Source organism: Chaetomium fimeti, assembly GCF_033439085.1.
Source record: "Chaetomium fimeti strain CBS 168.71 chromosome Unknown B0H64scaffold_1, whole genome shotgun sequence".
Classification (NCBI taxonomy): domain Eukaryota; kingdom Fungi; phylum Ascomycota; class Sordariomycetes; order Sordariales; family Chaetomiaceae; genus Chaetomium; species Chaetomium fimeti.
In genome coordinates, this window is record NW_026944329.1 from 4,869,032 (window position 1) to 4,896,421 (window position 27,390).

General features: G+C 56.2%; 8 protein-coding genes across 8 annotated transcripts; 6 read left to right on the plus strand and 2 right to left on the minus strand.

Annotated features, from left to right (window-relative positions):
• Positions 1–5,700: 5,700 nt before the first annotated feature.
• Positions 5,701–6,354, plus strand: B0H64DRAFT_37020 (uncharacterized protein). Its single transcript, XM_062802076.1, has one exon. It carries the CDS (start codon positions 5,790–5,792, stop codon positions 6,276–6,278), a length of 489 nt encoding a protein of 162 aa, XP_062664890.1. The 5' UTR covers positions 5,701–5,789; the 3' UTR covers positions 6,279–6,354.
• Positions 6,355–6,755: 401 nt separating this feature from the next.
• On the plus strand, positions 6,756–7,255 carry B0H64DRAFT_37022 (uncharacterized protein). Its single transcript, XM_062802077.1, has one exon. The coding sequence runs from the start codon at positions 6,882–6,884 to the stop codon at positions 7,131–7,133; it is 252 nt and encodes an 83-aa protein (XP_062664891.1). The 5' UTR covers positions 6,756–6,881; the 3' UTR covers positions 7,134–7,255.
• Positions 7,256–7,673: 418 nt separating this feature from the next.
• On the plus strand, positions 7,674–8,256 carry B0H64DRAFT_383353 (uncharacterized protein). The gene has a single exon (XM_062802946.1). It carries the CDS (start codon positions 7,792–7,794, stop codon positions 8,212–8,214), a length of 423 nt encoding a protein of 140 aa, XP_062664892.1. The 5' UTR covers positions 7,674–7,791; the 3' UTR covers positions 8,215–8,256.
• Positions 8,257–11,409: 3,153 nt separating this feature from the next.
• On the plus strand, positions 11,410–14,300 carry B0H64DRAFT_383357 (uncharacterized protein). Its single transcript, XM_062802947.1, has 6 exons — positions 11,410–11,872; positions 11,942–12,235; positions 12,304–12,525; positions 12,589–12,710; positions 12,770–13,301; positions 13,364–14,300. Exons 1-6 carry the CDS (start codon positions 11,681–11,683, stop codon positions 14,261–14,263), a joined length of 2,262 nt encoding a protein of 753 aa, XP_062664893.1. The 5' UTR covers positions 11,410–11,680; the 3' UTR covers positions 14,264–14,300.
• Positions 14,301–15,533: 1,233 nt separating this feature from the next.
• B0H64DRAFT_450154 (uncharacterized protein) lies at positions 15,534–17,657 on the minus strand (the record flags this gene model as incomplete). The annotated part of the gene is made up of 2 exons (XM_062807124.1): positions 16,706–17,657; positions 15,534–16,669 (listed from the first exon to the last, which is right to left on the minus strand). The coding sequence occupies exons 1-2, from the start codon at positions 17,628–17,630 to the stop codon at positions 15,534–15,536; spliced, it is 2,061 nt and encodes a 686-aa protein (XP_062664894.1). The 5' UTR covers positions 17,631–17,657.
• Positions 17,658–19,266: 1,609 nt separating this feature from the next.
• On the minus strand, positions 19,267–21,236 carry B0H64DRAFT_37075 (tryptophan RNA-binding attenuator protein-like domain-containing protein). The gene is made up of 7 exons (XM_062802104.1): positions 21,196–21,236; positions 21,049–21,128; positions 20,964–20,993; positions 20,216–20,872; positions 19,789–20,138; positions 19,530–19,703; positions 19,267–19,469 (listed from the first exon to the last, which is right to left on the minus strand). The coding sequence occupies exons 2-7, from the start codon at positions 21,065–21,067 to the stop codon at positions 19,425–19,427; spliced, it is 1,275 nt and encodes a 424-aa protein (XP_062664895.1). The 5' UTR covers positions 21,068–21,128; positions 21,196–21,236; the 3' UTR covers positions 19,267–19,424.
• A 1,101-nt stretch (positions 21,237–22,337) lies between these two features.
• B0H64DRAFT_438456 (uncharacterized protein) lies at positions 22,338–23,234 on the plus strand (the record flags this gene model as incomplete). Its single annotated transcript, XM_062806355.1, has 3 exons — positions 22,338–22,779; positions 22,835–23,023; positions 23,089–23,234. The coding sequence occupies 3 exons, from the start codon at positions 22,338–22,340 to the stop codon at positions 23,232–23,234; spliced, it is 777 nt and encodes a 258-aa protein (XP_062664896.1).
• Positions 23,235–23,994: 760 nt separating this feature from the next.
• On the plus strand, positions 23,995–26,956 carry B0H64DRAFT_37102 (peptide N-acetyl-beta-D-glucosaminyl asparaginase amidase A-domain-containing protein). The gene is made up of 4 exons (XM_062802125.1): positions 23,995–24,582; positions 24,651–24,767; positions 24,899–25,027; positions 25,086–26,956. Exons 1-4 carry the CDS (start codon positions 24,132–24,134, stop codon positions 26,459–26,461), a joined length of 2,073 nt encoding a protein of 690 aa, XP_062664897.1. The 5' UTR covers positions 23,995–24,131; the 3' UTR covers positions 26,462–26,956.
• The last annotated feature ends 434 nt before the right edge of the window (positions 26,957–27,390 follow it).

Below are 27,390 nucleotides of genomic sequence, written 5' to 3' on the forward strand. Positions count from 1 at the left end.
GGACGGACGGACGGATGGATGAACGGATGATGATACCACATTTTTTGTTCAGCCTTCCTTTTTTCTCTCTAGCACCTCTTGCATGGCATTGCGCGTTATACACACTCCTGGTTCTTCTTTTGTCTTGGGCCTGTCCTCCTTGTCTCTTCGATTGCTTGGTTGGATGGGGGGAGGGAGGGAAGGGAGGGAGTCGGAGGCTGGTTTGCTGTTTGCGTCTGTGGCTACCTACTGCGGCTGTCGCGCTCTTATGTTACTAGATATTATGATGCGGTGTCGTACACTGCGCCTACGTTATTACATTACACTATTGGGGTTCTCCCGTATCCACTACGCTGTTCACTTGGCTCCGATCTTGTCGTTCATCTGCGGGTCGTCACTCAATGGGCAGACTTCTCTCTGCCTTCACAAGAGATGAGGGAGGGAGGAGTGAAGTGGGTGAGTAAAGGGCCTTTACGCCACACCAGCGAGAGGGGGCCGGAGGGAATCGGGGGCCGAGACCGAAGGGTCGTTGCCTGCGTCTATTTACTTTCTTGTGTGACCCGACCGGCTTTTTATCCGACAGGCTCTGTAGACGACCTCGAAGCTGCTGTGCCCTAGGTTCCCTTGGCTCGTGATTCCCTCCCTTCCTGCTCTCGTCTCGGGCACGGCGGCTTCCGGAGATAGGGCCGCGGCTAAGGCCGACCGCCGCATTGAGGGATGATGCCCAAGCTTATCTTCTAGTTGTACGTCGTCTCCGGCGGGAGCCGGTCGGTGATATCTCCGCGAGGAGCAGCAAGGCCGACGGCTCAGCGGGTCCTTGCGGAACGGAGGATCCTCGAGGATCAGTCCTTCGCGCCTCTCGCGCCGTCCCGCCCGCATGTATATTGGCGTGCTCCGTCTGGCAGTTGGGGCTCTGGGAATGTAGCGGCGGGTACCGGTACCTGCCTGGGTCGAGAGCGTAGACCGAAGGGTCTATCTAGGTGTGGTGGGACATGGGAGCTGAAAGGGCGTTGTGAGTGCGCCTTACGAAGCAGGTGACTCCCTTTGCCGCACCCCAAGGTTGGCACCAACGAAGGCATCGAAGTTTGTCCTCCATCCATCCTCCTTCTCCCCGCGTTCACCCCCGATTACATCATTTGTCAATATTAACCGCCTTTTTCCGCTATTGGCAGACGTTCGTACGCGTCTCGCCCCCTGGTGAGATCCCCGCCGCAGATTACCCCCCTATCAGTATCATTCCCAGAAACACAGCCGTTTTCTAAAGATGCTAGAGATTCTTTGCTATAGCTTTTGACTGTATACGATTGTGGGATAATGCAAAACGGATAGGTGTCGAATGAAGGGAGACATTGCCAACACCGGACAATATGAGTCTGTCCATTTATACGATCTCCTTGGAAGTATGGAATAATAGACATACGATAGGAGGCCCAAGACTATAGGACAAACCGTCGGTCATATTCGAGCAAGGTGAAGTTCAGACAGCCGTGAGAGGTCATGGAGCCAAACATGACGAAAGAAAAGATTGACCATTGGTAGAGGAATGCGCCCCCGGCGCTAAACTGTAATTTACCAAACCGTTGAGTCACTGATCATGTGTTTCCATCCAGGTGCATATGGTATGATGGGACCTTTATCACAGTGTACGTAAAAGCCTTGCACAACGCCGGGAAGAAGATCATCCGGACGCAAAGATATAGCCTACCATTGATAGACTACCTGGGCAAACATTTTGATGTCGAGACGCCGTAGGGTCTGCAATGAGCGAGGCACAGTCGTAGGTGTCCCGTCGGTTGAACGTAGGAACCGGGAATGTGCGTTCGGTTCCGGGCGGGCTTCCCCCCGTCGCTTGCCCGGTGACGTCTTGAGGGATTCCGGACTGATCCTCCATCCATGGAGTTCGTATTTTTTAGGCGGCACGATAAGGGCTCCCTCATTCTCGTCAATATGAAACGCGGTCGATTCGAACTCGAGAGAGATGGTGAATACAGGAGGGTACCGCGGGGGCAGGGTTTGGGGGCCAACTCAGCCCTATCTCGTCTGGTTTGTCCTTCGTGTTCCACGTCCCGGAGCGCAGACGTTCGTGTCACGAGTTCGGGCGACCCCTGCGAGAAACAATGACATTATATCTGCCGCCCGAGAGTGTGGCGCACAACGGCGCGAACCTGCACGACCCTGCAAATCTCGACCCTACACGACGAAGACTTTTGGTTCTCTTTCGTCCGCAGATCGGAGCAGGAATCCCAATAATGTAGCACAGAGAGCCGAGGCTGGTGATGGGCAACAACCCCGCTGAGTACTAAAAAAAAGGGGGGTATGCACCATCAATGCCTTACCATGACTTGTGACAGGGCGGGAAGAAGACGAAATGTACGAGTTGCGGCGCCCCGACGGTGGCTTGGTGGTTCAGGTGTGTTGTGGTACGCAGCACGGCCCGGGAGGATCCCGCTCAAACCCGGGCTTGATCCGGGCTGCTGGTCGGTGATACTCCGGAGTGTTGCACAGTATATCCAATTTGCTGTGGGATCTGGGGCATCTGTGGTGACACAACACTAGCGACTGCGGGAAAACGGACATGTCTTCGGTGTCGGTTATCCAATTGCCCCAGCCCCGCCTCAAGTTGCTTGCAACCTGGCGCCTGGTCCCCGAATCGCCCGCCAAGACGGCTGAAATAAGAGACCTATGTTGGGGGGATAACTTCAAGGTCTACCTCGCATCCCGGCGGGCACCGAACGAGTTGTGAAAGGTAAGGTAGGACCACCCAAGGCTCATCCTCCACTCGGTGAGGATATGGGCGTGGCTGAGCGTGAGGTCCGGAGAAACATGAAATGAATTGACCTTCAAGGCGGGGGGCCCCGACGACGGATGGAAACCGAAGACGATGGAATTGGCCAGTTTGTTCCGGTTTTTGGCGGGTTCAACGGTTTGCGCAGTCGCGACGTTGACGTGCCTTCTCGGTGTTGCCAGACGAGGCTGCTGCCTAAGTGCTTGCCTAATCTGTGCAATCGACCAAGGCAGGTTCGTCCTGGGCTCGAGTGACTCGTTTTGTCATGTGGTCGTCGTCGATTCCAAACTCAAGATCGAGTTCCACTTTCCGCGCTTCCGAACTCCGAGTCTTGCTTTTCGCTCCGCTCCCGCCGGCGACGCCGTGATTGAGCTCCGGATTCGGGGCCTTTCGATTCGCTGCGATTCCGGTCTGGGGATCAAACCGATGGAGAAGCAACTGGTGACCAGTCACAGTCATACATCACGAGGCTGTGCTGGGAGCTAATACTGCAGAGTTCATTGTCAGGCGAGCCATGGTTGGTCCAACGTCAGAACCGAATGCCGCAAGCTCTGCGGTCGACAACTGGGTTCCGGCCCTGGTCGCTCGAGCGATTGGCTGGCTCCCGAGTCTCCCGCATCAAGCCCGTCCCCACATCGTGGACCGTCCCACCGGGCATCGACAATCGATCAGCTACGCCAGCGGGACCCGAGGAGAAGGATGAATAGGGTTCTCGCAAGATCCGGCCCCCTGATTGACTCGTGCGGAATGCTGCGTGAATATCCGGCGAGGCACATCGCAAGGCTCAACAGCTTCCACCGACGTGGACACGGTCAATATGGGAGGCCATCGATTTTTGACCAAGGGCCGGGTGAACAATTACCGACTTGGCAAATCCATTCACGACAACCTCCTCCGTTCCCGAGGTGTGCCGGATGTCGTCACCGCTCTCGGTGTGCACGGCCGCCCTGTCAGGGAGGGCCGTGACCAGATCGTTCGTCATCGCACCCCGAAGGAACCGAGAAGCTCAACCGTAGAGACCGAATTGCCTCTATTCCCGTTCCATCTAGGGTCCAATTCGACACCCACCACCCAATTCTCTTTTACGCGCACCTTTGAGGCAGCGTGTAGTTATGGGCGACTGCTCGTTAGCCACACACAAGACATGTGGTTGAAGCGGACGCCTGCTTCGAGGCGGGCTGTATGGTATTACAGTACGGTGTACGGTACAATATCATGCCCCATACGCCGATCCCGAGATCGGTAATGTGGTCCCAATCAGACGGTCCAGGGGAGCAGCCACAACGGGCGATCATGGTAACCCTTCCTGCAGCACTGGCCTCCATTGGGCGAGGTACGGTTTTGTCACGACTGCTCAACAAGCCCGACGAGCCGGATCAAGATGATTGCATTGGTTTGAAAACCTCTGCATGAGATACCCGCCAGGGTCGATATGTCGAGGGTCGTCGCGCGTGGATGGCAGTGTGCAGAGTGCAGACCTCCCCGGTTCCAGTTTCAAGGTTTCCGGTGGGGCTCGACACACGGGATGCCGAGAAACCCTGACGAGCCGTACCACCACCCAATGATGGTTCCACCAGCGCCCGAAACGCCGTGCTCTGTTCAAGCCGGCGCCGGGAATCTAACGGGTTTCGTCCGCCGCCGCCTGCTGTCAGCAGAGGCCGCCGTCTCCTCTCACCAGGGACTGTCACCGGCACTGCAACCAAACACGCCCAATTAGACGCGCCTTTTGCTCTTTGTTTCATCTCTTGGCGACCGTTTCGGCCCCGTAGCAGCACGTCACCCAGGGGTCTGGCCGGATCGTGGGCCATCGAACATCCATCAACACCCATCACCAACAACCGTGCGTGCCGAGGAAACAGCGGCCGACCCGCTCGCCGAGACCCGGCACCTTTCTGGGATTGTCTCCCATGGGGGGGCCAGGTTTGTCACGGGGGTGCAGCGCCTTGCCAGCCACACCCCGTGAGATTTGCAAGGGTCGGTGAGAAAAGCCCGCGCCACGTTGCGGGCCGTTTGGTGGTTCAGCAGACAAGGTTCTGAGAACGGTTGAACGTAACGGTCTGTCTGTCACCTTGGGCGGGAAACCGTGCCCCGCAGGAAGGAAGCAGATGGGCGCCGGCAGAACATGGGCAGAGCTGGCGATCATGGGATCTCCGTTTGCTGGACACGGGTTCGGCGAGCCTCACTTACATTGAGAACTGGCGGGGCCGGTCTGCCAAGAACCCCGGCCGGCAGTCCTCTCTCTCCACATCCGGGCGATGGATGGGTCCCCACGGTTGCCTTCCGAAGGCGCCACATCCCTTCCGAACACGAGCCAGCGGGATGATGTTTGATTCCTCGGGGTTGCCCTTCAGTCAGGGCAATTCAATGAACACACCAAACGGCGGCACACAGAGGAGCAAGTAGCAAACCAACGGAGCCAACCCGCCCGGGATCGCGGCTTTCCGGCGGCTTGAGCCGCAGCTGCTCGCATTCCTGCTTAGCGAATTCGACTTGCAGACCGTCTTCGGTCGACGTCGTGTCACTGTCGTACTAAGGTTGTGGCACCCGTGTGCCTGCATCGCAAGTTGACCCGGCGCCGCAGGTGTTGTTCCGACGGGACCCCAATACCTCAGTCCTCGACAGTTTGACGGACGGTTTGACGGACAGTTTTGCGGACAGTTTGGCATTCCGCGCGGCAGCGACACTGTAGGACCGCTGATCCGGCTGCTTGCGAAGACACTTTACCACTTGGTTTCAGGTGCGACACGAGAGACGTGTGCAGACGTTCTTGACGTCAGCGTACCCCCTGTGCCGTTTTCCATTTCTGGACGCAGCCAGACCGTCAGATGGATGCTGGGAGGCACTTGATTCGGCGGTTTCCCGTCTGGGTCGTAACCGCACGGTTAGTCACGCCGCGGCGGGCTGTCGCCGGTTCGCCCTCCAGTGAGAACGCGGCGTTCCGTTTGGGCGGTTTGGGGCATCCACCTCAGGCGCTGCGGCACTCCCACTCGTTAGGCGAGTGCTTGGGGGGCACAACCCTAGGACAATGTGCGCAGCGCAGCGCAGCGAGAACCCCAGGACGTGTCCTCACAGGGGGGTACCCTTGTCGGCTCCTGTGAGGACCTGGTTTTCGCGGCACATCTGCGAAGCCTTGGTGGTCCTCGGTTTCCAACTCCACTTTAGCATCGTAGCGTCGTGCGCACCTGCGAGCAGCAACTTGCAAGGCTGCACCACACCTCAATCGGAACCCGCAGAGCTGCAGCCATGGGAGCTCCCCCCGTTCCTGCTTCCCAGGCGGGCGGCCCACACACCCTCCCACTGCGCCTTTGCATACTTGGTACCGGACCGTGACACCAAAACAGTCGCAAAGTCGAGGACGTACCGTACCGTACCTGTCCCAAGGCCCCCCCCTCGACCTTGTCGTCCCTGCGCCTTCTTTTGGGACTGCATCCTCTGCATTAGCCTGCATGCCGCAGATGATGCCCCAGTCATCAGTCACTCCGGTTTACCTGGAACCCTACTCCATCTGCAGTGAGCGTCCGGCGTCACTGCTGCCTTCACGCCGCAAGGGCTCCCAGCCAGTCCAAGGTACTCGGGAGTCGGATGACACCGCGAGAGCTCTGCCGGCGCCTGGGGCCTATAAGGCTGCCATGGGTCCCTCTCGGTCTGTTGACTGATGAGTCTACATCACAGCCTTCTCGTTGACGGGTGCAGTGCCTGATTACTCATTTTTTCCTGTTTCGTTCTTCCTTGCTTGCCGTTCGCTTTCAACTCCGTTTCTGCGGTCTTGCTCTGCCCCGTTCCAGGTTGCTCCCTCCCAGTGTTGCCTGAGCCGCGTTCAAGGTGCTCATATTTATTATATACTCTCGCTCTCTTGCCCCCCATCTTCCCTACCAGTCATTCACAAACTTGCACATCATCCGATCACACCATCACATCACATCTCGGCCACCTGCTCTGGCCAACACCACCACAAGACTCACATCCCGCCGTCACAACCCGCTGTCACATCCCGCGCGCCTACAGCTAGCCGACATCCAACATCCAACAACATCCAACACACGCACTGCTGCCTCCCTCTCGACAAACCACAGCTCAAACCAGGCAGACACAAGATCCATAAGAGGAGGCGTTCACCATGTGCTACCAGGTAGTCGAGCTCTACTCGGCATGCCGATGCCTCTACTACCAGCACGCCGTTGACCGGTGTGCCGCCTACGGCCGACCCGGCCACGGCATCCAGAGGCGGACGATCCTGGTTGGATACGCCTGCAGCGACCACACATCACACGCCAGCGGATACGACTACGCCTATCCCTCTGAGTACTCGGATTCGGGGTACTACTCGGGGCACTCATCATCCAAGAGCTCGCGGGGCCACTACCGGTGAAGAGTGTTGTCTTCGATGATGGGCTGCTACTCTCGGCATTCGCCGCCGCTGGAACGCTTCAAACTCTGGGCCTGGGTCGGCTACCTCTACTCATTCCGGGTGAGGTCGGCGATGCTTGCCCAGCCCCCTTCCCAGCTCTCATACCTCTTCGTGGGCTACGACCGCTTGCTATCGACATCAACTCCTCCCGCCATCAGCTGACTAGCGGGCACGGTATTCCCGTCGGACACCACTCTCTTCACGAATGCCAAACCAGGATTGGACACGCAGTTATGTCATCGAAGACGGGTACTTGGGTCAATACGAAGACATGGAACCTGGAGGAAAGCGCATGGATACGAGGCACACGACGATGGTTCCCTCGGGAACGGGACGAGTTCGGACACACGACAAACGAATTTTGACGGACCACGGCTTTCCCTATCTTCAAGACGGATTTCAATTTTTTCGGCCTCATGAAAGCATAGCATTGGGATCGGTAACAACATCCGGAACGCGGCATCACCCAATTGTACAACACGACACCTCCCCCATTAGACACCCAACCCCCCCCCCCCCCTGTTGCTGTTTGTTTTATTTCTTTTTTCTCCTGTATTCTCTCTATTTCCTTTCCTTTTCTCTTTTCGCTACAGGTCGGGACGAGACATGCATATGGGCTATGATACCAGGCGTTCCTAAACCGGGGGGGACTCCAGGCAACTGGAAGGGCTGGGGGTTGGTGGTTTTCTTATTCTCATTCTTAGAGTCTGGAGGGTGTTTTTGTTCTGTTTGCAGATTTTCTTTTTATTTGGTCGTTTTTTTTTCACATTTCTACTCATGTCTGGATGTTGGATGTGCACACGTGTGTAACGTTGGATGGATTCACCCCTCATTATGTCTAATTCCTGCTCTGGTAGCAGCGACAACCACGACCACACCTGGTGGAGGAGGACGAGGAGGGGCAGCACATGGTCTGCCCCGGGGAATAGACTTTTGCTTTGGGCCTCATCTTGCTCCCTTGCTAGGCTGGGTCGCCGCGCTCTGGCGGGATTCCGGGGGCGGTCATTCCTGCGAGGGGCCTGTTGAGGCGTGGGGGAGATAGCGGGGCATTTACAGTATAGCGCAAATAGACGCGGAAATACACAACAAGCTACTCGGTTGATGTCAATCTCGCATACCGTGTGTAGGATCCCTCGAAGTCTCGGAAAACATGTCCGAATGCGGTAATCGAAAGTCAAGCCTCGGGCGGTGCATCATCCCTCTTGGCACGGCCACCTTCTCACGCGAGGCTTCATGTTTACACAATACACCGTACTTGGTGTAGTGTACAGAATAACACGATGCGAATAGCTCTTGGCCTGACTACCACTCTGTATTATTTCTAGAAACATCGGAAACGAAGTGAGGTGAGGACAGTGTAACAGGTCGACGGAAAAAGCTGCGATTGGACGAAGCGAGTTGTCGCGATTGGAAGCAAAATGGCCTGGACTCGCTTGTGGCAGCCAATTGGCATTCAAGGTGACATCAAAAACATCCAAAATATCGCATTTCGGGCGACAAGGACAAATGCAGAGCATGTTTCACAAGCCGAAAAGAGCGTGTGTGATGGTGCGTCGGAACCGAAGCCGAATCGAGGGGGGGCCAAAAGCCTCAATTCAGCCTCACGGCCGGTCAGCACTCTAACAGCAGCCTCAGCACCCTCAGCGCAGCCCCTTGCGCCAATCAGGTGCCCTGGGTGCCTGGGGCGATAAAAATAGAGGGGCGAAACCCCGCGTTGGTTGGGGTAACAGGGGAGGTATTTCCATCCAGCAACGGTGCGGGTGTTCAAAGTTCCGGAGATGTCGACTTCGAGATGGAGCTCTTGCACGGATTACATGTTGTGTACTGTAAGTTGTAACACCATATTATCAAATTCCCACCGCATCGTCAACCCGAATGTGAAACCATCACCGCCAGCTATGAATAATCACCGACGGACCTCCCTCCCCGACCCCCCGGGCCTCCCGCAATTCCCGAATACCTAGCCGCCCTGGATCACATCATCATCACCATCATCATCCCAGGGCCACGCTGCTTGGCTCATCCGGCCCCAACGGGCGCTACCGAAGACGCCGCCGCCGTGCGCCCTGCGCCGCGCTTTCTCGGTCTCGACTTCCCATTTTTTTGACATTTCGGACCCGACCAGGTACGGTGGGTGGGCGGTGTCATCTGATCTCCTGACCGTGGCCGCAAGCAACCCTGCCCCTGCCCTCCCTCACCTTACCCTCCCCCTCCCTGTCCGGCTTAGAAATGCGGCCCGGATCAGACGTGGTCCACCGTCCGAGCTTAGAAATAAACACCCGTATGAAGTAATCCGTATACATAGTACTCTCTCTATGTATGGATGTTTTGTAAGGTTTTGTAAGGTATTCGGTGTCTCACAGCGCAATGCATGCACATCACACACACACCCGCACCCACACCCACACCACCCACGCCAACACGCCAACGCCAACACCAACACACACCCAAGCCGCCGGGACCTTGCTATTCTGGTCGCATGCCCACACGCAGGCTTACCGGCCGGTGAGGTATCTCCGAGGGTGCCGTGCGGGCGGGTTTCGGACTGCGAAGGCGCGCTGGGTGGTGGTTGGCTACAGACGTTGCGTCACCGTCCGCGTACGCCTTCCCGATCCCGAGGGGTCTGCCATGTGCGCGGGGGCCATCCAAGGTACCTGCGATGACGACCAAAAATCCGAGGCACCGCGCGGCTCTTTAGGCACCTTTCCCCGTGATGCACAACGCCCTTGGCTTGATCTCCATCGTCTTATTTATTTTTCTTGCCTCAGGTACACACTTTTAATCAATTTTTGTATTCCCGTCACCGAGCCCCGCCGCTCGCGCAAGTGGTGTGTCACCTAACCTAGGTAGGTAACTGCCCGCAACAGCCGCTGCGGCCGGCCAAGCAGCCAGCCGACCCGAGTGCCGCACCACCGCACCACATCACCACATCACCACATCACCACATCACCACATCACCACAGACACGCCGCACTAGGCTGCATGTGTAACCGGAACAGACCTCCGGACATGTACATAGATGCCGGTCATCAAAACAATACTAACTCCCGTCCCCATCAAAACGTCACGTCACGTCACGTCACGCCGGGCGGCTCGGGACGCAGCAGCAGCAGGAACCCAAAGAACTGCTCGACAGTACCTATGTCGGGGGGTCAGGCCCACGTAAGCTCGAGGTCACGCTGGGTTAGCGCCTTGGCCCCCCCCCCCCCCCCCCCTCTTCCTCCTCGTGGAAAGGACCAGGAGTTGGGTGGTGTGTGTGACGCTCGGTAATCGTCGTCATACTATTCTAGAACGCCCCCATCTGCATGGCCTCATGCATGCATGCATGCGTGTGGGTGGTGGTGGTGGTGGTGGTGATGGTGATGATGGTGGTGATGGTACGAGTCGTAGGAGTGGGTGGTGGTATTCGTAGTGGTCACGATCTCACTATGTACAGTACCTTGGTGGATTGGATTGGATCTGTATTGGGCGGTGGCCACGCCATGTAACCCGAGGGATGTACAGTACCTGCCGATCGCGCCGTTGCGTGGACCTGCTGCACGTCTGCTGCGATGATGGATGGGTGTGATGCAGTGAGGTGGGAGGAGAGAGCAGAGAGGGGGGCGGGTCGGGCGCGGCTAGGTACGCGGCATCGCGGCTCTTGAAACATGGGGCGATCGGGAGTGCCGGGCTGGCTTTTTTTTGTTGCATGTCGTTGTTGTTGCATCCGGTGCGGGATTCGGCGAGCCCGCACGTTTGCGCGCCCGCCGCCGCTTGGACGGAGGCAGATCAGATGGGATGCCGTTTTGACGACGGAGGTTGAAATGCGTCGGTGATGTGACATAATCACCCGCACTTTGGGGGGAGATGACTTGTGGCTGTAAGGGTTTTTGTTTCAGAGATAACCACCTATGTAAATACATACTTCGAAAGCTAGATAGAGTTAAGGGTAGTTCGGTACCTTTTTCCCGACTTCCATTGTTGGCAACCTTAGATTATATGAGAAAGTTTAAACGTCAACTTGAACCTAATGCAGCCACCAACCATAAGTGGCAAGACGGAAAGTGCACTGTTCCCTGAAACGCTAACATAAATCTATGCTGGTTGTATTAACTATCGCTGAGTGATAAACCTCAGTCTGGGTGTGGTCTTGTTTCAGAACAATCCCACTCCAAACCCTAACCCTCTATCCGGAACAAAACCCCAGCCTGTGTTCGTGGTGGGGCAGGGTGGACTTGCTGGTCGTTCGACACGACGCGCTTGGACGTGTTAATTGATCACGTAGATGCAAACCCGACCGTCTGATTGTGCTGCTTGGTGATTCGAGTGTAGGCAGCTATGACCTACCTAGGTTGCTGTCCGCCTTCGGTTTTTGCATTTCGCTTGTTACGGTCAGTCTGCAGCTATCTCGAGTAGCAGTCCCTCCTTCTCTCGATCCTCTCTCGATTGCGAACCGCGATTGAACACGGCCAACAAACTACGGAATACTCAATCCATACACTCGCTAGGTACCTTGTTGGTTTTATCTGATGCAAATAACAACAACATCAGACATGGATCCCACACCTCCAACGTCGGGCATCATTGCCCCGTTCCAGCAGGAGGCACCGTCGGATGGCCCCTATGGCGAACTGAAAGCCGAGATCGAGGCCTCGCTCGCCGAAGCTAAAAAGCATGTTGAGGAAGAGCAGTTCTCCCAGGCTCTTCGTACAATTCTCGGGGTAGGTTTCGTTGCGCGCGTTCCCGAATTAAGCTGCTAGACTTGGTCGACTAACCGTGTCATGAACAAGGCCGTGAACAAGTGCCCTTGCGAGCCAGCTGGAGAGGGCAAGTTGCGCCATGCGAAAGACAAGGCGTGTCACATCGCCCAGTGCATGCTAGCTGTGAACAGCGGCGATCCCTTCGCACTTTATCAAGTGGCCAACACCCCTTGTACTTGCGGGTACCGTTGGCTGTCTTGCACCCGCCCTCTCCACGCCGTGGCTCTTGATGCTCTCGCCGACTGTCTCGATAAGGCCGGGCAGTACATTGCCGCTTTTGCCACCGCGCTGGCCACCATCCGCCTAGACCCTGCTTCGGCCGTGGTGAGTCTCGCGAGTACGGGCCGAAGAAGCGCCCTGCCGCTGACGGACTTGCTAACTCGATCCGATAGGGATACTGCCGTGGTGCCAGAATCATCCGGTACCTTCTCAGGTGTACACCTCTCCCTCCCAATTCCGCCAAGGGTCGCGCCGTCGCCGTCGTTCTTAACGAGGCCAGCGGGGCTGTCGGTGCGCCCTCTGCCGTCCTTCTCCGGGGCACACTCGGCCGCTTCGTCCAGAGCGGCCTGCGCATCACGGACCGCTATCGTCGCGGCCCAAAGGACACTTACAATGTGGGCGGCAAAATACCGATTCCCTATGACACACGGAATTGGTCCACTTACAGGTTTTCCCAGGTTGTCTTGCAGCGCATGGCCTACCACCTTAAGTGCGACACCGCCTTGAGGGATCCGGTCAAGGAATTTCCCCGGGAAGTGCTCGGGATGGTCTTCTCCCACCTCAGCACCGCCGATCTCCTGTAAGTATAAGACCATTTCTCCTCGCGTACATGCCTTGCCGTGTCTGACATACTGGAAGCAAATGCCTCCGCGTCAATAAGCAGTGGAACCTGCTTGCCATCCAAGACGACAGTTGGAATGACTTGAGGCTCACACGACCGGGTAGCCCACGCCACCACTTTGCCAACTTTTTGCAACAACATCAGGGGATAAAAAGCCTTGTTATTAGTGATGCCAGTGATTTCCATCTGAAGATGGGACACAGGTTTTCTCAGATCGTGTTCGGTCTGCCTCAATTGGACCGGCTGTGCATCGGCTTTGAATACTCCCCCTCTCGCCCGCTGACGGTTGATTTGGGCGGTTCGAAAAGAACCACTCCACGGACCAAAACCCGCCTCACCCAGCTCTCGTTGGAATCTTTTGACTTGGAGAAGCCCGTGGCCCAGCTTATTACCCTCAACGTGGACACCCTCACGGCCCTGAATCTCGTCAATACTGGGCCCGGTGTGAGCGCCCTTTTTGAGCCATTTTGCCTCCCGAATCTGAAGAAACTGCGGATTACCGGGGGGTCGAGCCCGGCTTTTCACCCCCTTGCCGCTTTCCTCCAAATGGTACAAAGCTATTCCCCCTTTCGCACGATTTGCGTGCCTAATAATACTAATAATCGACCTAGGCACCCGTTGTGATCGCTACGCCCAATCTCGAGCAACTTTACTTGGACGGGTTTCTGGCTGGGTGGCTTCGATCCGCACCTCCTAGCCCCGACTGGGGCCGGTTGTGGCCGTCCCTCCGAAACGTCACCCTGGGTCCCGGTATGCGATGCTTCAGGGACCTGAGATTCAGGTCTTGGAACCCGCGCTTTCTCCCTCCCTTCCCCGCCTCTCTGCAGTCGCTCGAGCTCCTCGGTACCATTCCCGACGTCGCTTACAGCGCCCTATTTACCACCACCTCACCCGCCCCAGCCGCGGACCCCACGGCTCTACTGAACGGCGACCTAATCGACCACCACCTGCCCAACCTCGAGATATTCCGTTGCCTATCCGGCGCCCTCGAGCCCCGCCACCTGGAGCGCCTTCTCAAACCCTCAGTAACCGCCAACAAGCTCAAGGTCCTCGAGCTAACCTCCCCACCCGTCCGCGCCCCGCCTCCCGGCCCAGACGGCATCCAACAACAACCACCCACCCAGTTCCTACCAGCGCGGGACCTAGCCTTCCTCGACCGCTGCGCCCTGCACACGCTCGGCCTGCACGACTTCAACTTCTTCCACGACCCGACCAGCCGCTTCGGCGCCACCGCCGCCTTCGACGGCGACCCCTTCGTCGCCTGGCTCGACGCCTTCCCCGACCTCCACACCCTGGGCCTCTACCCGGGCAACTGGGAGGGCGTGGCCGGTTTCATCACGGCGCTGATCGCCCGCCCGGGCATCAAGGCTATCCACCAGCGCTACTTGAGCGGTGTGACGTGGGATCAGGCGCGGCAGTTGGCGCGGGAGCGTGGGGTGGAGTTGTTTCATACCCAGGGGCATTTGCCGGCGGGGTGGAAGGTTTTTGAGGATTTGGAGGGGTGGGTGTGAGGGGTGGTGTTGAGAGGGAGGGGGTTTAGGGATGGTGGGATGACGATGGGCTTGTTTGTGGGTGGCGGATAGGCCACTCTTTACGACTCAAGAACTCGGCAAGGAGCACTGCGCGATAAACGATGGGAAAGGCTTGAGGACTGGGATCATGGGTTTTGTCAGCAACCACGGCATTGGGGCTGGCACGAGCTTTATTTAATATGGCGTTGGCATTGGGTTTTGATACAGACACGAGCATGGTGGGCGACTAGGAACTCGATGGGAAGACCGGGATACGGTCCGTCTGGATTGAGGGCTTACGAGTCACGACGTGATACCTGGCCCGGGTGCATCTACACCGGGCACAGACATGGAAACGGAGTTTATGGGTTTCTAGGATACAGGTTACTTTGCCCGACACATTGTCGAGAGGCAGAGAAGATAGTGAAAGTATTTAATCACACGCACTCGCCCTACATGCTTGACACCGTTTTCATGCCTGAATATCACCCACCAACTTCAATATACCGCACAGCCCTCAGATGCGCACGTTGCTGCCGGTTCTTATGTTCTATTTTAGGCAAACCCGAGGAAACTCGGCCGACCAGATGTTGGTTGCCTGTGATGCCCAGAAACCTACCTCGGTATGTAGGCACGATCCTTCTCATCGCGCGCTGTGACCCTCCCCGCCATTCAGCCGCTTAACTGTGTATTCCTTCACCACGAACTCCCGTTCCTTGCTTGCTACATCGCATTCCTTTAACGAAGAAACCCTCGAACCCCCGGTTGTGCCATGCCCCATCCAAGAAGCAAAGAAGTATGGCTACGATGCAGGTCAAAGAACATCGCGGGATGGTGGGATCTGGACTATTTTGAAGCATTTTTTGAGCGCCCGTTGCGTTATGCTATGACGAGTGCTAATCCAGGACCGTGGGATAGATACCCAACGACCTGATACATATCCATGAAGAGGCTATCTTAGTGATGAGGGATGTAATAAAACTAAAACCACAAAAGCCAGCCGCAAGGGTAATGATATGCCTCTGCCCTAGTCCCAACCCATACTACTGCGCGAAGTGCTCAAGTATAAATTCAAGCGTGCTTGAAAGCAGAACAAGCAAACCCCCCGTCGCAACCCGATAAAACGCCGTAACTGATGCAAAGCAAGACCGTAAAGCTTCCAAACGGACGAAGACAAGTTCCCAACCCGCCATGCATGCATGCAGTGTGCCGTCTATGTGATGTCTCCATCTAAGTTAACCACCTTCCCCGTGCCATCCTTCTTCTCTTCTCACGCCCCGACAGCAACCCTGTGCGAGTCCTGGCTTAACTCCCTCACCTTTATCCTCAATTCCTCTCTGACCGACTCCTGCCACATCTTCTTCTCGGCCGCTGCCGCCGCCGCCGCAGCCCCAACAGCAGCCTTAGCCTTCTCGGCAATCGCCTTCCAGTTGGCGGGATTGCTGGCTAGTGGCGTCTCCTTCTGCTGGCACTGGCGCATGACACGGTTGGCCTGGCGCATCTTGCACTTCATGTGGTAGCCCGGCTCGTTTGCCTTGCGCCATTCCAGGTAAGCCTCGTACATCTGCTGCTTGACCGGGTCGTGGTCTCGTGGCTTCACCGTCACGGGGAAGTAGGGCCGGTCAAGTTTCCCATCAGAACCGATCGAGGACTGTAGCGGGGCGCCCGGGATAAACGGTGCGCTAAGGGGGAGGCATGGGTTGACTCCTGTTGTCACTCCTGAAGCGTAGCCTGGAACCGAAGCTCCACCTAGTGGTGGGAAAGTGTTGAATCCGTTCATAACCGGCAGGTTCAAAGGTGCAACACTAATCGGCGCGTTGAGCGTTGCTGTAGGCGGGATACTTCCGAGGGCGGCGTTGTGGAATGGAGAGGTTGAAAATGTCGCCGCAGACATTGTAGCACCCAGCCCCATGGGCGTAATGGCCTGACGAAGAAGCGTATTGGCTGGGGGAAAGTTATTCGGGTTTATACCGGTGGCGGACAGAGCAGGTTCAGAGGGGTGCATAACCGGCTGTGGCTTGGGCATCGTAGCCATAGCATGAGTGCCGCTGCCAATGGTCCGGCTTCTTTGAGTAGCTCCTGTGGGAGCCGGGACCTCGGTTTGCTGAGGCCTCTGAGAAGGAACACGTTCTCTTACGGCGGCGAGTGGAGTGTGGTTGGGCATAGCTTCGGGGAAAATGTTAGCGAGCGGTGGGCGGGACAACTTCTTGGGCGACAACCACGGGGTGGCGCTGGTTGGGGCAGCCGACTTGAATTCGGCAGCGGCGGGATTCAATGTCTTGATCTGACTGTCATCAACCGAGGGTTCCTTGGGTTCACCCCGTGAACCAGCCCCTGAGCGGCGGTCAGTTGAACTGCGTTCCGGGATATTTGATGCATAGCCAGAGTCGCTGGAACTTTGTTGTCCTAGAGTCCTCAAGGATTGGAGTCTGGCAAGTAAACGGTGCCCGGCCACCCTGTTCGATCCGTGCTGGGCGCTCCTCTCCGGTGTTTCCACCTTGTCCTTTATCTTCATTGCCACAATCGCAGGATCGATGATGTGACGAGACGGCACTGCCGCGCCATTGGTCTCCCGAGCCGGTGATGAGTGCTCGTGGGTGTTCTGCAGGCGGTTCAGCATTCTCTGGAAGCGAACGTCTTCCTCGGTCGATGGCCTCTTCTCTGCATGGCCGGGTCTAGTCTCGGGAATGTCAAAAACAGAGCCATGCTGCTTTAGCTGAGGCCGTGCCCCTTGCAATTGGCCGTGAGATTCCGAGGAGGATAAACCGGTTGAGTTATGGGCGTCCCGGTTCTCGCTCAGCATCTCTTGGAGCTCCACCAAAATCTCATCAGAGTCCTCTGATGATACCCGTCGGAAAGCTGCCGGGCCGTTAAGGCGCTTCAGCTCACCGAGTGCAAGGCCATGCGGCGGGTTCTGCACGTCGACTGCAGCAACGTCAAAGCAGAAACGGTTGGGCAGTGCAATGCCTTGTCCATTTACGCTCGTGAGTATTGGACAGACCTGCTTCAGGTGTATCTTGACCGCTTCCTTGGTGTCGTCCCCAGACGTCGATGGAGACGACGAAGGGAGCTGCCACACTGGAGCGGAAATAACGCTTTCCCAGGCCGCCTTCTTCTCCCTCGGGTAGCGGTATTGCGGGCCCGAGAATGAGTCCTCTGTTTCCAAATCGAGCCGAATACATATGTCGTCGCTGGTGTCGTAGCTCTGCTTGCTCATTTTGGTGCCCTCGCCCGGAGAAGACACACCGGCTGTTCTCTTCCGCCAGTCATTCGAGTCGATGGCCTGAGTTGTCTTGATCTTCAATCCGCTTTGCCTCAGCCGGGCCGCGCCCTTGATGCTGGAAACACGGTTGACGCACCCGACCATCGTCTCAAACCGGAAGCTACCGTGAGCTGCAACTCTTCGAAGTGCTGAATTTCAAGTGAGACTACAGCCTTGACCTAGTAAGACGTAAAACTTGATGGAGTTAGTTGAAAAGTTCTTGACGCTGAATTTATTATCGGACATGGCTGGTTTCAAACAAGGGATATGCACAAGGGGTTGCCGCAGAGCAACAGAGCTCGGGGGGGATCGTTTGAAGAGAAGTGTCCTAGTGCAATAACTTACCAGGTGTCCCAACTCCGCAGTAGTGGTTGTTTGACTTGGTCTAGGCTCGCCTTCTGCAACTAACTCGCTATCGTGCCTTCGCGTGCTGGCAAACCAGTAGATGATGCGCTTCGTTTGTCACCGTTCTGGGCCGCGAAGTAGGCCCCGAAATGCTGAGATGAGACGGCAATGTATAGAGAAGCTGTGGATTCGTGGACGGGGTCGAAGCGATGGACTAGGTGGTCAGGAAAGTAAGAGGATCGAATGCGTTTGCGGCTTTTCGTTCCAGATGGAATCGCGCCCTCAGTCAATGGCCCTGAAAACAAACGCTTTGGTGCTCTGAGCGAACTCCAAGAAGAAGAAGAGATGCCGTAAAGCTGTGGGGGAGACGATATGCACAGAGTACCCAAAAAGGCTGGCGTTGGTGGACTTGAATTGCACTTCGCTTGGATGGTGGGAGAAGACGGAGGTGCCAGTGGACCACATCGAGAAGGGAGCGATGAAGTCCAGCGAGGGAACTCACTGAGGAGGTGGGAGATTTAGGGCAGTCACCTATTTTAAGCATTGACGGAGCATGTGGAGGAAGGTGCTTGTTGTCGTCATCGATGAGGTATTGACACACGGGCATCATCCATCATCATACTTGCATAAGGTAAGGTTCATGTCCCGCTCTCGTTGCTGTGAGAAATATAAGGCAACGGTCAGGTGAGAGTAAATCCCACCGTTTTGTCGTTTCTTCATCAGTACCTTAATGTTCGTGCCTTCCGGTCAAGACGAGACTTCGGATGTTTGGAAGGTGCTTCCTAGGTAGTCTTGACCGGTTTTGGTCTGCGAGCTTCCTCCAACTCGGGCTCGGTTTATTGATGAAGGCTTTTTCGACGCGGGCAAAATGGTATTATCACCTCTAAGAAATACCAATCTTAGAAGAGGAGCTCGGGTTTCTGTTGGGGAGGGCTAGAGACACGTTTGTGGTATCCAAAAAAGGACCAAACAGACGAAGATGAATGAATATCAGCATGTAGTCCTTGTACAGATTAGTCTGCATTCATACCATCGCCGTCTGAAAGGGACTACACAGTATTTGGTACATAGCGGCCTTCATTCAGAGCTCCATGGTTATTCTGAGTCTTAATTCCCAATGGCATTTTTGAGGAAAACGACGATGTTGAGGTGTCAAGCCACATGGATGGCAAGCTTGGACGGCCAAACTCCCCGACCGAGGGCATATGAATGACGCATGTCCAACCCCGCTCATTCATCCTAAAGATCAGACTTCTTGTATTCCATGAATCTCACATTGTGATTCAATATAGAATCTGCGATCTCAGGGGAATATATTTCCGATATTGTTGGAGGGGAAGGTGGGAGGGTAGCCGGGACTGTCAAGCGTCTAGACATACGCAACTCACACAGTTCGTCAGTAGGGGCCCATGATGTGGACTCAGCTCGACGGTGAAGAAACATTCTCGCCAATAAATATCCAACTAGCTACCAGCCGCTTTACGAAACACCAAAAGATCCAAATAAACACACCGAAGAATATCTTCCTAGGGTTGACGACTAACTCGACTCGTTCTACGCAGTCGCCTGCTGGCCCGTCATGTACGCGGTAAACGATTTCTATATCCCGTTAGTCAGTATGTTGCCACCCCACAGTCTTCAGTGCACGGAGTTACATACCGCATTCCTGGTCTGGATGAAGACGGTCCCCGGGCCAGTGAACTTGCACACCAGACCCTCACCAGACGCCATGCCGGACATGATACCACCCGAAGCGACGCGCTCCAGGACGTACTTGGTGTTCCACGCCACAAGATGGCCGTTATCAACAATGTACTTTTCACCATCCATGAGCTGCACACGGCACCAGTCAGTACATTGCCTCCCACCAGAATAGTAGAGCGAGTGCGTAAAAGACCACAACGGAAAACCAACTCACATCCTTCCGAATGATAGCCCCAAAGCTAGTCAGCCACAACAGCCCGGTACCCGAGATCTTGTACACCCACAGGCCCTCGCCGCTGAACATGGCCTTGCCGAGGCCCTGGCGCTTGTAGTCCTTGATGACGTTCTGCGTGCAGGCGAGGAAGCCGTCGTGGCTGACCGACCACGCCTCCTGCCCGCCCAGCCGCAGGCTGGTGATGTCGCCGAGCATGGGCGGCGCCAGCAGCAGCTCGCCGGGGCCCGTGAAGGTCGAGCTGTTCATGTCGCCGCCCGCGACGAGCTTCTTCATGCTGAACTTCATGTGGCCCTTGAGCACGATGGAGGGGGACATGGCGATCATGGAGCCTGGGCGGGGGTGTTAGAGAGTGGACGAACGGTTGGCAAGCGGGAGGTGATGTTTTATGGTGAAGGTTACGACGTACCTGGCCTGGCTTCCACGGGGCATCCGATGGCCAACTGGATGGTCAGGATGGAGTTGCAGTCGCGATGGCTGATCCGGTAGCTCCCGCCGTTGAACGTGCCGACGTCGTCGACTATCGTCGAGGTAGCGCCGACAAAGTTACCGGCGGCGGGCGCGCCAGTGGGGTCAATCGCTGGGGCCTGTCCCTGCGGTTGCGCCTGTGACTGTGCCTGTGCCTGCTGTAGATGCTGTGTCTTCTCGGCCGGGTATGTCCCTTTGTCATCCTCCTTGGGGTATGACGGAGGGGCAGCAAACTGTTGCTGGCCCTGGGAGCCTTGCGATGCGCTTGAGGCAGTCCGCAGGTGCTGGGGCAACGCGCCGTGCTGCATGGGCGAAGGAGATGCCTGTGGCGGTGCCGCATATTGTTGCTGCGGGGGAGCGGCATATTGCTGTTGAGGAGGCGGGGCGTACTGTTGTTGCTGCTGAGGAGGCGGCGCATAGTGTTGCTGCTGCTGGTATGAAGGTGTCGACGACCCTGGCGGTGGAGTAGGAGCTGCGGCGGCCTGGGGTGGAGGAGGGTAGTTCGTGGCAGCTTGGGTAGTGGCGGGAGGTGAGGGATACGAGAACTGAGTCTGTGTGGGGGGTGCCGACCCGGGAGGAGGCGGGTAGTTATGCTGTCCTATTTCGACGTGATGTTGTCAGTATAATGCTTCAGCAGAGCTTGAACAGCTCCTGGGGGCGCCCGAACTCGAGCTTGACTGTAAACATACCTCCAGCGGAACCGCCAGCTCCGGGGGGTGCTGAGCACACAAGTTAACCTCGACTCCTCTTGCCACTACCCATTCAATTACTCACGGGGATAGTAGTTTGACATGTTGCTGTCTTCTAGGAACTAAGCGTTCAACTGCGTTGGTATTTCCCCGGTGTGCTACGACCTCCGTGGCTGTTAGCAGACCCGATCGGTACCTGGGCAAGGCCAGCGAATCCACACCCCGCACCTACACTGAATAGTACCCCTCGCTAGGAGATTCCTACGATGATGCGATGCGAAGATCGGGATTGGCGTCGGGTGAGACGGCGAGGCAAACTTGGGCAGAGCTCGGGGAAGATGAGCGACTCGAGATTCAGGAGAACAAAGGAGCTTGATGTGCACTCGCAGCACCTTTTTGAGGGATCGGTTCGCGCAAACAGGGGACCGGCATCCCCCTCCCCACGGTCGCATGGAACCAAATCGAGAGCCGACTAGTATGACGACCCAATCAGCAAGCTCCAGTTCCAGCCAGAGACGCGCGCCGAGCTGTTTGACAAGGCGCTTAAAGGATGGAGCGGGAGGGAGCCTCGTCGGCCATTGGCTGTCATGCAGGTGAGCTTCGACTCCTAAAATGGAGACGATTCGAGGTCCTCATTCACGAAGGATGGTGACAGGAATGTTTAGCTACTATTCGACACTGAAAAGGAAGTGGTTCCGGGTTTTGAAGAGAGATAGCATTAACTATGGTATCGTGTAACTAGCGCAGGAGCTACCTAGATTCATCACGCACGGGGAAATACTCTCCCAGCTTGTGGCTGCAAGCAGTGAACTCGAAGGCTGTCGTTGATTTCGACTTTGATGATCGCCCGCTCAAAAGAAATTGCCAGCGAGGTGGGAAACGCTGTTTGACCGTTGGGGAGCCCTCCCTCTCGGTGGCGCCCAGCCCAAGCGCAGTCCGGCCCAAGCGTTTCTCCGATGGCATTCATTGTCCAATGGTGATCGAGAAACCCTTGCCTGCCGGAAGCATTGCATCACCGGTTTTGGCTCCGGGAGCTCGGGAATCGGGACGTCATAAAAAATATTCCAAGCGTAATCGCATCAGCCCACCACGCGACCTTGACCAAGACTAAAACCACCCGGCCGCCTCGCCTCTACCACCGATGGTTATTTTTTACTAGCGAGCGCCTTGTTCAGCGCAGGACAGCGATTCCGCCAGCAGCAAACGAGCCCGATAATCACCGCCTTTTTCTCGCCTCCCAAACCCGCGGGCTCTCGGTGCCTTGCAAAGCGTTAACTCCGGAGGAACCGAATAAAGCACCTCGGGGTGCGCAAGCTTCTTGTCGCCGTGTCATAGGAAAGCCCGGCATCTCCTCTACTTCACCAATTTGCGACCATGCTGCGACCGGCATTCGGGGCGTTCGACGCTCTCCTCGGAGGGAACGCGGCGCGAGGGAACATTACGAGGCACCTTGCTGGAAAGAGCATGGCGATGAGCAGGGCATCGGCGAAAGCCATAGCTACTCCATGGCATCAGAGGGCGCTGATGTCGCAGCTCCGGATGACGAGGACCACGGCCGCTCGGTCGAAGTTTGCGCAGGCTAGGATACCCGTCTTCAAGCCGAAGCGTCCCTTCCATACCACGCGGCCTCGGCGAGCTGGCGCGGCACCGAAGTCTAGTGATGCGGCGCCCGAAGCTTCGCTATCGCTCAGTGCCAGGCTCAAAAAGTTGTCGAGAGAGTATGGCTGGGCTGCGGCTGGGATATACCTCGCTCTCTCCGTGTTGGATTTCCCGTTTTGTTTTTTGCTCGTCCGGACGGTGGGCACCGAGAGGATTGGTGAGATTGCTCGCACCTTCAGATGCCCGTAATGCTGGCTAACGGGTTGCGTTAGCCTATCTCGAGGACATCGTGGTGCGCAATGCCCAAAAAGTCATCCCTGAACGGCTCCAGGCGTGGTGGCGCGAATACCGCCACGCTGCCAAGGAGGCGACGAGGGAACGGACTGGCGAGGTGGGCGAGCTCGATATTATCGGCCACGGCGTCGCAGAGGCCGAGCAGCGGACCAAGCAAGAGGGAGCAAGTGAGTTTATTTCTACCATTTTCTCCCCTACCGTCTGCCATTGACCTATGCTAACTTTTTCCAAGGTCTTGCCACCCAGCTTGCCCTCGCATACGCTATCCACAAGAGCTTCATCTTCATCCGTGTCCCTCTAACGGCTGCCATCACCCCCAAGGTGGTTAAGATACTCAGATCATGGGGCTGGCAAATCGGCAAGAAGGTCAAGCGGTGAACGATCTGAGCCCTTGTGTACAATCTCCCCTTTGTTGTTGCGTGCGAGTAGCGGAAGCCGGTGGCGTTTAGCGGGTGGCAGTTGCATTTACAGATGGATGGAGCATCTCCCCATAGACTGTAACATCACTCTTGTGTATTAGAATTCTGTATTCAGTATCGATAAAGCGAATTAGACGATCTTGGCGTTTCGAGACTGTCTCCCTCCAGTCTCTCCTCCAGGTTAGGTGGTCAGCCGAGCCCCCACAGCGGATTTTCCGGGGCGTTGGTGGTCATGTGGGGCCGGTTCCCCGGGCGCCGGGAGGTACCTGGGGCTTGGGGTGCTTGGTGAGTCTCCTTGATTAATTCGGCCATCCACCAAGCGTTTATATCAACAAACATTTCCCACTTACAGGCTTATACATGCATTATATATAGACCCCACAGTCAATGTTTCAGTTGACACATTCAACGATGAACAGAATGGAAGACGTGAAAAGGCATGTCATTCCTCACAGCCTCTGGTTGCCGCGCGCCAAGCCATTCCTTCCATTCCTTCCATCCCCTCCCGTCGCTTGCATAAAATGTGAACAGCCGAGACACCTGCAAGACGCAGGCTCCCGTCGGTTTTTCGAGGATACCTAGGTTACCTGCCATGTACTTTCGCTGTCTCGGCTGCCGAACAGCCAGCGACGGCTTCAAACACCCCTCCTCTTTCACGTTCGTTCTGATCGAGGGTCTGGGTTGCACATCCTAACAACCTACGGCCGTCATTCAATCTCGGTGCGCCTCCAAGTAGAAGTCCCCGTTGCCCTCACGCAGATCTCCTTCCCACCTTCCTTCGTTCCATGGGACTTCTTCGACGCGACTACACCGGTTGATCTGCAACCTGGGACTACCGTTCCATAATCAGTTCACCATGGCTTCATCAGATCCCGAGAAGCGCGCCATTTTCGCCGATGAGAAAAAAGATGGCCTGGTATCCTCAAACGGGAGAGCCCCAAGGCGCCGCCGCGTGTGGCATTGGTTCGCTATCTGCCTCGCCGCCATCGTCGTTTTCTCAATCGGGGTGACATCCCGTCGGTGCTCCGCCGCGACTTCACTGTTCACAAGCCATGGCGTACCGCAAAACTGTCATGTTCGCCCGCCACCAGCCACGACCCCGCGGACGACGACGGCTACTACTTCGGCTGCAGCACCGGACAGGACCGTCCTCAAAACCTTCGAAGTAGCTCAGCCGGTTTTGATGCCCGGTGGCCCTGCCGAAAGTGACGGCTCAACTCGCCATGGAGAAGACTATTCGCCTGAGTTGTGTACCGTCTTATTGATGCGCCATGATTTTGCTTGGAGTTATAATGCCCCGTTTATTGGTGAGCCTGCCTCGGGTTGTCTGCGCATCTCGACTATTCGGGCCCTAACTTCATCCTGCCACTTTTAGGGGAATACACCCCGCCTAAGTGCGAGTTCAATCGAGTGGTGCTTAACTTTAGCGTTGTGAGCCAGGGCCGGCAGTTTGATAGGCTTGCTATCATGTATCTCGGCGATACTGAAGTCTGTAAGTCTTGTCGCGAAGCCAAGCCCCGTAGGCTGTACTACTCTACTGTGTAGATACCGAGGATCGGAGTCCTTCATGTTGGATACCGACCTCACCATTTCCTAGAGATAGGCTAACAGTTGGAACAATAGGGAGAACATCCACAGCTGAACCCACCGCTCCCCCGGGCATCAGTTGGATCTACCTTAAGGACATGACCCATTACTTGTACTTTTGGAGATCTCCTCAAAAGATCATCTTTGATCTTGGCAACCTAATCGGTTCGTCTGAGTTGCCCTTTTGTGTTGTTAGAAGTCCGAGAGTGCTTACCCGTAATAGACGACAAGTACACGGGCATATTCAATACGACTATGACCGCTATCTTTTACAACGACGACGTTAAAACAGACCAGGCACCGCCAAGTGACTTGATCATCCCGATCTCATCGCGTCAAGGAGCGAACGATTCGATCAGCCGGTTCATATTGCCGGCCGAGAAGGCGACAAATACGATCAGCCTCCCGCGGAACATTCGCCGTGCCGTTTTCTCCGTCTCAGCCAACGGCCAGGCAAGCGAGGAATTTTGGTGGAGTAACGTCCTGCAGACCGACGTCTACACCTTCAACGACACGGCGGGCCAGCTTCCGGGTCTCAGTCCTTTCCGCGAAGTTCAGGTGTTCATCGACGGAGCACTCGCCGGGGTTCAATGGCCCTTCCCGGTCATTTTTACCGGCGGAGTCGTTCCCTCGCTACACCGGCCCATCGTAGGCATCCATGCGTTTGACCTGCGCGAGCACGAGATAGACATTACCCCCTTCCTAGGTCTGCTCTGCGACGGCCATGAGCACACCTTCACCATCCGCGTAGCCGGCCTCGACAATACTGGTGGCCCCGACAGCACCACGGCCTCGCTCACCTACGCCGTCAACGAAAGCTGGTACGTAACCGGCAAGCTCTTCCTCTGGCTCGACCCAGACCCGTCCTCCATCACGCGCGGTGAAATCCCCGTCATGAGCCACCCCCTCCCCACCATCGAGGTCACCCGCTCCGTTACAACCTCCACCACCAACGGCACCACGCACAACGAGACCCTCGCCTACACCACCTCCGTCCACCGCGCCCTGCGCATCACCACAGGCTCGACCACATGGACGCAGAACCTGCGATACACCAACAACGGCCACATCACCGCCGCCGGCTTCAGCCAAGCCAACGACGTCCTCGTCACGGGCACCGACACCCTGCGCACCGCGGCCGAGCCCCACTACTACGGCGCCCACTACGAGTATCCCGTCTTCTGCAACTCGTCGTACGCCGTCTCGCCCCAGGGGAACCTGTCCATCCGGGCGCACCTCGGCCAGGGGAAAACGACCGCCGTGACGGGCGCGAGCGTGTTTCCGACCGGGCAGGAGGCGTTTGCCGGGTTTACTGGCCGGGGTTTGGTCACTCACCTGCAGACGAGAAAGGAGGGCACGGCCGAGTTTCGGCAGAGCGGGGATGGGACGGTCAGTAGCGGGTGGGGGGACGCGTGGCAGGTGTTTTGGTTGGGGGTTGACGGGGATCCTGACGGGGAGACGTTGTATTCTAGGCGGGTGCAGGCTGTGAATGGGACTTTGGTGGAGGATGTGAGGAGGATGGAGGGGAGGGAGTTGGGGAGTGGCCCTCGGAAGAGCGGGGAATGGGTTCTGGATGCTGCGGCGACGGAGTATGCTTAGGTAGGTAGTGTGTAAGGTAAGTTTCAAGAGAATGTGTGGTTTTGGCCGAGGGCTTACAAACTCAACTGTTGTGCTCTGTCTGAGCGTAGTAACCAGGGCACCTAATGTATTGTGCAAGCGTCGCAAAAGGGCTATCCATCGGCACATGGCTTTTTGTGTAGGTAGGTAGGTCGTCATAGATTTGGTGTCCAACCAAAACCTTACCTGTCACGTTCTGGCCAAAAATGCCGTACTCCAAAAGAAAAGGGAAAAAAAAAGAAAAAAGAAAAGAAAGAAGATAGAGCTAGGCAAAAGGTAGATTAAATGAAAGAAATATCGAGAAACCCAAACTGAATAAAAGCAATCGAGCAAAAGAAAAGTAAATTGAGCAAATGAAGCTTCTTTTGGCTACCGGAGAGCTTTCGTCTCGTTCCTACAATCGTGGTTTAGTCGACGTCTGCCCTCGGACCACGGCTTTGTTTGCCTCTGGGGTGCCTGCTGTCGCAAAGTAATTGCTAACAGCAAGGAACCGATTTCATCAGGTGACAGTTTCGATCCCGCTCCATATGCCCATCAGGAAAATCGGCTTCTCGGCTGTTATATCAGGTTGCTCGTGACCAAGTCACCGAACTCATACATGACATTGCCACAGATGACTCGTTCGTTCCGTAGTCTGCCGTCAAGCATCTACGTCAACTATTTGTCTAACACGCGCTCATCTACAAGTTCACGATCAGATCCGCACATGGGTAGGTCGTTAGTAATGGCCGGTCAAAGTCGTACCGTAGAGCTTGGCTGCCTCTATTTATGTCTGCGGAACCGCCAACATAACACACTCTGTTTCGCATTTTTCGGACTGTTGGCTCCAAGAAGGCGGTTGGTAACTTTGGAAACGGTGTTTCACAGCACCAAGCGCCGCACGGCAGTCAGTCATGCACGATCGTTGCCGG